At 41.8% G+C, this 8267-nt stretch overlaps 1 protein-coding gene across 5 annotated transcripts in view; it reads left to right on the top strand.

Annotated features, from left to right (window-relative positions):
* The window catches only part of MAP3K19 (mitogen-activated protein kinase kinase kinase 19), a 71399-nt gene that overhangs the window by 20403 nt on the left and 42729 nt on the right, over window positions 1–8267 (top strand). For all 5 annotated transcript variants that reach the window (XM_003794375.2, XM_003794376.1, XM_012807958.1 and 2 more), the window contains one exon: window positions 7197–7293. In XM_003794375.2, coding sequence (XP_003794423.2) covers window positions 7197–7293 — 97 coding nt within the window. The remainder of the gene's footprint in view (window positions 1–7196; window positions 7294–8267) is intronic.

Below are 8267 nucleotides of genomic sequence, written 5' to 3'. Positions count from 1 at the left end.
AAAAAAAAAAAAAAAAGAAAACTGTAAAGTTTCCTTCTTTAATTTATCTACTATCAATTTTAAGATGCTTATTTTGCATTTTAACATCTTTGAAATCAGATGTCTTACAATTATCATAGTAAAGTCGGCACTGTTTTGTCATTTTTAGTGGTAATAAAATAATGATGTATCGTATAATCAGGAACATCCTAGATTCAATGAGATATGGTAGGACCCCTTGCTAAATCCAAATCACAGTACAGTAGAACCTCTGTAAGTTGACTGCCCAAGGGACTACACCAAACTGGTCAACATACAGAGATGGTCAACATAAGGAACTAGGTCTTCTGTACTGATACATACATGTGTACAAGTCCAGTCTATGAAAATTAGGTCACTCAAGGAGGTAGTCCACATAGAGAGGTGGCCACCTGTGGAGGTTCTGCTATATATGACATCAGAAGTGGATGGAGGAGTGATGATTTAGCAGCATGGAGAAAAGTGAAACTTGATTGTCCGCAGAAGGGACATTGATTAGAATCAAAATGACATACTGCAAAGAAACAAGGAAATGTCCAGGAATTAGAGGTATCAGGTACTGCTGAAGTTGGGTGGTTAGTGTGAGGATGAAAAAAGAGTTTGGTTGAAAGTTTGTATAAGGAGCAGAGAAATCCCTGACATTCTCTTTCCGCTCTATGTAACTATGCCATATCAGTACATTCACATTAGTACTTTTTTTTCATAGTTCATCTTGCATTTATTATTTATTGTGTAATAATGTTAATTATCTTTTATCTGCTTTGGGGGTTTGAACTGTGATTTATTTATTTATTTATTTATTTATTATTAAATTATAACAGTGTGCATTAATACTATCATGGGGTACAGTGTACTGTTTCTGTATACAATTTGAAGTACTTTCATCCAACTGGTTAACACAGCCTTCATGTCTATTTCTTAGTTAACGTGTTAAGACATTTATGTTCTACATTTAGAGAGATTCAAATGTACCCTTATAGGATGAACCATAGGCGTGATCCCACCAATCACCCTCCCTCCACTCACCCTCCTCCTCCCCTCCCTTCCCTCTTCCCTCTCCTCATGTTCCTGGGCTAAAATTGGGTTATAGCTTTCCTATGAAAGCTATAAATTAGTTTTATAGTAGTACTTTTTTTTTGAGACATAGTCTCCCTCTGTCACCCAGGCTAGAGTGCCAATGTGTCAGCTTAGCTCACAGCAACCTGGCTATTTTTTTCTATTTTTAGTAGAGATGGGATCTCACTCTTGCTCAGGCTGGTCTTGAACACCTGAGCTCAAGGGATTCTCCTTGTGTTGGCCTCCCAAAGTGCTAGGATTACAGGCATGCACTACCATGCCCAGCCGGTATTAGTACATTTTTTGATGCAACTTTAAAACTTTCTTTTAAACTTTCACTACATATTTATTTTTATTGTGGCTAAAATTAACTTGGAACTCTTTTTCGAGGGAAAAATAGACTTTTTTGCTATTGGACTTGCCTTTTCTTCCCTAGTGCTTTCTCTAGGGTTTAAATCCCCAAACCCAAGGTCAACTTTCACTTTTTTCTTTGAATGAAAGCATGGGTTTCTTGTTGGTTGTTTGAAATGGGTTCTTCACAGTATACAGAGATAGGTAGCTGCCCTGCCTCTGGGACTGTCCGTGAAAGGCTCTTTATAGACTCTGCCAGTCTGTTTTTATCCAAAGAGACTCTTCAAATTTAATCACATCTGATTTCTCTGTTGCATTTCTCTTTTGCATATTTGGTACTCCATTGTTTGCAGGTGAAAATGCTTATGCTCTGTTTCTCCTCCTGCATTGTTGTCCGTGGCTTAGGAAATCCATCTATTATGAGGATTTGCTATTATAATGTTTTCTTTCTTTTATTCACTACTAGGTGTCATTATTTAAATTATTTTCCTTGTGGCACCCAAGCACATCTCAAAGTCTTCCATGTTTAGCATTCTAAGAGAAGTTAGAAAATTCTGAGCTCTTTCTGTTTTAGAGTCTTAATTTCCATGATCACCTTCAAAGTAGAATAAGATCTCCATCCTTTTTGTTTGGGGTCCTTATGGTCTTTCAGTTTATACCATGGCAGAAATTTTTGTCAGGCACTTGTAAGTGTCACACATCTTTTCTTTTTTTCTATGCAAAACTTACCAATTCAGTTTGAGTATCCTTTCTTTTCATTTTGCTGGTTGTTATTAATTCTTTTCTTTCTGGTTGTTGTTGAATTCTTTGTTTCAACCTTTTCATGGTAGTGATATAGTGGAGTAGTTACAATCTAGAACCAGACTTCAGAGTCTGGGTGCGGATTCTGGCTCTATCACTGGTTGTTTGTGACTTTGAATAAGTAACTTTCCTTCTCTGGGCCTCATGTGTAAAATGAAGACAACAGTTTCTACTTCTAGAGTGTAAAGATTGGCTCGGTGCCTGTGGCTCAAGTGGCTAAGGCACCAGCCACGTACACCCAAGGTGGTGGGTTCGAATCCAGCCTGGGCCTGCCAAACAACAATGACAGCTGCAACCAAAAAATAGCCGGGCATTGTGGCGGGTGCCTGTGGTCCCAGCTACTTGGGAGGTAGAAGCAGGAGGCTCGCTCGAGCCCAGGAGTTGGAGGTTGCTGTGAGCTGAGATGTCACGGCACTCTACCCAGGGGGACAGCTTGAGGCTCCCGTCTCAAAAAAAAAAAAAAAATAGAGTGTAAAGATTAAATCATTTAATATATATAAAATTATTTTACAGTGTCTGGTACTTATATTTGTAAATGCTAGTCATGATTACAGATTTTGTAGGTTGATATGCCCATGCTGCTGTCTTACAACTTTTCTTAAAGGACCAACCGACAAATGAGCTAAGTTGAGACTGGCCATAGCCCATTAATCAACATGGAAACTTGACATAAGAACCAGTGTATTTAACACTTTCTAAAAAGTACTGCCATTTTCCAAAGTTTAGCATAAAATTTTCTTTTTTTTTCCAAAACAGAGTCTTGGTTGCCCTGTGTAGAGAGCTGCAGAGTCCTAGCTCACAGCAACCTTAAACTCCTAGGCTCAAGAGATCCTCTTGCCTCAGCCTCCCTAGTAGCTGGGCTATAGGAACCCACCACAATGCCTAGCTAATTTTTCTATTTTTAGTAGAGACAGGGTCTCACTCTTGCTCAGGCTGGTCTCAAACTCCTGAGCTCAAGCAACCCACTTGCCTTGACCTCCCAGAGTGCTAGGATTACAGGCTTGAGTCACTGCACCCAGCCTAACATAAAAAGTTCATTGAATGACTATAATTATATAGGAGTATCTTAGAATAAGGATCTGTACAAAAACAACATATACTAAAAAAGTTCAAATGGTCTATAATCACCTAAAACTACCTCCAACTTTTCTACTAAACAAAGAATGAACATTTAAATAATAATTGCGTGACAAATCCCATATATTACATTCGATACAAATGAAAAACAATGACAATTGATAAGAGAGAAGAGATAGTGTGCTGCTGATGGATTATAAATAGATATGAACTTACTTTTAAGGCAATATGTAAAAAAAGACTTAAAATTTTTCATATTCTTTAGATCAATAACTCCATATCTAAGAGTCTAAAGAAATAATGTAGAATTGGTATATTAATTGCAAAGTTCCCAGCACTGTGTAATAATCAGGAATTGCAAACTGACAACTAAGCAATATGAGGCTTATATCGTGAGATTCATGGGCTTTATTAAAGAAACACTGTTGGGCAACACCTGTGGCTCAGTGCGTAGGGTGCCAGCCCTATAAACCAAGGGTGGTGAGTTCGAACCCAACCCTGGCCATCTAAAACAGCAGTGGTAACTGCAACAAAAAATAGCTGGGTATTGTGGCGGGCACCTGTAATCCCAGCTACTCTGGAGGCTGAGGCAAGAGAATCGTCTAAGCCCAAGAGTTGGAGGTTGCTGTGAGCTGTATGCCACAGCACTCTACCAAGGGTGACAAAATGAGAAGTCTGTCTCAAAAAAAAAAAAAAAGAAAAAGAAAAGAAAAGAAAAAGAAACACTGTCAGATGCAGTGGCTCACGCCTGTAGTCCCAACACTTGGGGAGATGGATGCAGTGCACAATGTGAAGGGCTGAACTATACAACTTGACAGGCGTTTGAGGCCAGTGTGGGCATTCTAGCAAGACCTTATACACACAAATTTAAGAAAATTAGCTTGGCTTGGTAGTGAGCACCTATAGTCCCAGCTACTCAGGAGGCTGAGGCAGGAGAATTGCTGGAGCCTGGGAGATCAAGGGTACAGTGAGGTATGATGACATCACTGCATTCCAGTCTGGTTGACAGAAAAAAAAAGAAAGGGGCTGGGCTCAGTGGCTCAAGCCTGTAATCCTAGCAATCTGGGAAGCCAAGGTGGGTGGAATGCCTTAAGCTCACCGGTTTGAGAACAGTCTGAGTGAGAATGAGACCCCAGATCAAAAAAAAAAAAAAGCTGGGTGTGGCACGTGCCTGTAGTCCCAGCTACTGGAGAGACTGAGTCAAGAGAATCAATTGAGCCCAAGAGTTTCAGGTTGCTGTGAGCTGTGATGCCATGGCATTCCACTGAGGGTGACAAAGTGGCAGTCTGTCTCAATGGGTGGTGCCTGTGGCTCAGTGGATAGGGTGCCAGCCCTATATATGGAGGGTGACGGGTTCAAACCCGGCCACTGATGAACTGTAACAAAAAAATAGCCGGGTGTTGTGGCAGGTGCCTGTAGTCCCAGCTACTTGGGAGGCAGAGATAAGAGAATTGCCTAAGCCCAGGAGTTGGAGGTTGCTGTGAGCTGTGTGACACCAAGGCACTCTACTGAAGGTGATAAAGTGAGACTCTGTCTCAAAAAAAAAAAAAAAAAAAAGGAAGGAAGGAAGGAAGACTATTATGACTCACTGACATGTTAAAGGAAAGAAATTTTAAATTCCATTGAAATGATATTTACTTAATTAATTACTTATAAATTCATATAAAACTGGAAAAGCCAGAGGCAAAAACAACAGCTGGTTTTTTTGTTTTTGCTTTTTTTTTTTTAAACAAAAGTATCACTTTATAATCCCTGGTAGAGTGCTGTGGAGTCGTAGCTCACAATAACCTCAGACTCATGGGCTAAAGCAAGTCTCATGCCTCAGCCTCCCGAGTAGCTGGGACTATAGGCGCCTGCCACAATGCTGGCTAATTTTAGAGGTGGGGTCTCACTCTGGCTCAAGCTGGTCTTGAACTTGTGAGCTCAGACAATCCACTTGCCTCGGCCTCCCAGAATTGCTGGGATTACAGGCGTGAGCCACTGTGCCCGGCACCTCGCTGTAATCTCTTGACAGGACTTTCATCATTTGCCTTTGGACCTCTCTGAGCTGATATCTAATGCTGGGGTTCAGTACAGCATAGAGAGGATGAGAAGATATTTGTGCCATTGTAAAGAGCCCTTAGATCAGCCATTTGGGCTTAACAGCTTCAGGACAAGGCAAAGAGAAAGGAACAGAACATGGGGAGGAGGACACTTTTGTGGTGAGCTCAGGCAATCTACCTGCCTTGGCCTCCCAGAGTACTGGGATTAAAGGGGTGAGCCATCGCTCCTGGCCAACAGCAGGTGTTTTTTAATCTTGCTTTTTAAAAATAACTTTTTTGTATTTCCATATATTCTGAGAAGAGCAAAACACCCTTTGTTGTTGGATGGGAGAGATAAGGAATTTGCCAGATACTGGTAGGGTTTTTGAAATACAGAGAAGCATAATAAAATTGACAACAGTCTAGGACCAGGGTGAACCCATCTGTCATTGACAGACATGATGGTCTGAGGTTGGGCACCCAACTTTGCCAGGAGGTTAAAAATGCTTTAAAAATATGAACTATGGCCTTGGTGCCTGTAACTCAGTGGTTAGGGGCCAGCCACATGCACAGAGGCTAGCGGGTTCGAGCCTGGAGTGGGCCTGCTAAACAACAATGACAATTGCAACAACAACAACAAAACATAGCTGGGTGTTGTGGCAGGCACCTGTAGTCCCAGCTACTGGGAAGCTGAGGCAAGAGAATCACTTAAGCTCAAGAGTTTGAGGTTACTATGAGCTGTGATGCTATGACACTCTACCCAGGGTGACCTAGTGAGACTCTGTCTCAAAAAAAAAAAGGAAAAAAAACTACGCGATCTGAAAGTAAGGTGTTGACAACTAAGTTGTTATGATTGAATACCTAAAATAATTGTAATAGTATAAGTAGAGGGGCTTACGTTTATTATTTTCTATGATAATTAAAATACAAAGCAAAAAGGAAAAACTTCCAAGCTCTCTTAGAAATTAATGAATGAACTATCACAGGTTTTTTGTGACTGGCCACTTGTTTGAACTGCCAGATCACAGGCATTTGCATTTAGGTCAACGACTTTTAAATAGGTGGTTCACCTAGACCATGGAAGCTGGAGAGCTAATTGTAACCTCTGGGTTGTGATGGGGACTTTTAACCACTACTTGCATCTGTAGTGGTACTAGAAATTTAAAAAGCATAAAGTGACCAGGCACAACTTCTAATTAAGAAATCTATCAACAGTAATGAATTTTACTAAGAGAACATTTCTTCTTTAGAAAGCTTGGAATATTTTTTATAGATCAAGTTGGTTTTGAATCTTGTTTTTCAGGATAATGATTATTTTCTAGGGAGTAATAAGGAGATTTGAGAGGTTGTGCATCATGATTAGATCAGAAACCATCCTAGTGAAAACATCCTTGCTGCCTCTTCTCAGTCCAGAGTTATTATATCTGTAGCTTCCGCAAGGGGCAGGGATTTCACCCTCACCATTTGTCAGCGGTGCCCTAGGGAGGCTTTAAGGAAAGGATCATGTTCTTTTGGGGTTATTCACTGTGACTGTGGCTGAAGGATTCTTTCCAGTTACCCACCCAAATGGAATTTGTGGCAGCTTAGCAGCCTGGATGCTAAGATGATAAAGTATAAAATATTGAATTTCTATGTGTCTGTGTGATTTCTGCTTTGATCTTCATTTCTGATTATGCAATTAATCACATCTGTGACTTCCTGAGGCTGGTGCTCCAGGGGCAGATGCTCTTCTATTATTTTAGTCCTGAACACTTTATCCAATTTAAAAGGAATCCACAGTGTGAAACTTTACCCTAGAAAAATCAACCTTCACTCTGTGAACAAATTACTACATTGAATAACTGAGTTTTTATTTTGTTTATGACGTTGCAGGAGTCTGACCAAGATGATGACTGCGGTCACTCTATCCTGGTTAGTGAAGAAAGGGACCCCAGCGGTGACAGACAGCACTGGCAGCCCAGAACAGAAGGTATCCAGCTTCTGAACTTGATGTATTCACAAACATAACATTGAGTATCTGAGCTCCCCGCCCCCCACTCCGAAAACACACAAAAGCACAAAGGAAAAGAAAAACCACTCATAACTGCGACCCCTTGCTCCATATCTGCATCACTGAGTCTAGGCAACTTGCCGCTGTCAGAATGGGCAGCCCTCTGGCTCGTCCGTCTCTCGCTCCACTCCACTCCGGCTCAGCCGCCACTCTCTGTCCCTTTCCTTTTTGTCCACTGACGTATTTTCTTCATTTCTTTGTCAGTCCCAGGGGTCTGTTCCTTTCCAGAGCCCCACATTTCTCCAGCCCCTATTGTCACTGGCCTCTTGTTCCTCCCTTAAGGGGAAAGTGGAGCATGAGCCAGGCTCGAAAGCCCCAGATCTTTTGCTCTTTTTTCCAACGAGGCCATAAATCTGGAATTTTCCAGCACCACACCTGTTTCAAACACATTATCCGGTCACACCCGCGAGTGCCCTCGCGCTTAACAGACCACAAGGTATTTGCAGATTCTCACTTCGGAAAATAGTCGCCACAGCTATTACCTATTTGCCTAAAAACTTCTCATAATAAATTATCTATTCAAACTGCTGCAGTTTCTCCGCGGTAGTTTTCTGGCTTCCATTTCCAACACTCCAGGGAAGCTGCCCTCTTCACCATCTGTCTTTTTTTTTTAAATCCCTCTGCAGTCCCTGAAGGCTGCAGTCCCTTCCCCGCGGCCGTCCCCTCCCGCCCCTTGTGCGAGGCTGCCCTCTGCTGGACAGCCTCTGCCTGTCTCACTCGCCAAGCTCCGCTCCCCAGGCGGGGCGCTGAGAATAATTCAGTACGTGGCAAGCTATGAACACCATTAAAAATAAATAAATAGGCTCAAGTGGCTAAGGCGCCAGCCACGTACACCTAAGGTGGCGGGTTTGAATCCAGCCCGTGCCCGCCAAACAACAATGACGGCTGCAACC

The sequence above is a fragment of the Otolemur garnettii genome, unplaced genomic scaffold (genome assembly GCF_000181295.1).
Source record: "Otolemur garnettii isolate 467f Iridium unplaced genomic scaffold, OtoGar3 scaffold00080, whole genome shotgun sequence".
Taxonomy (NCBI): Eukaryota; Metazoa; Chordata; class Mammalia; order Primates; family Galagidae; genus Otolemur; species Otolemur garnettii.
This window is presented reverse-complemented; position numbering and strand designations above follow the sequence as displayed.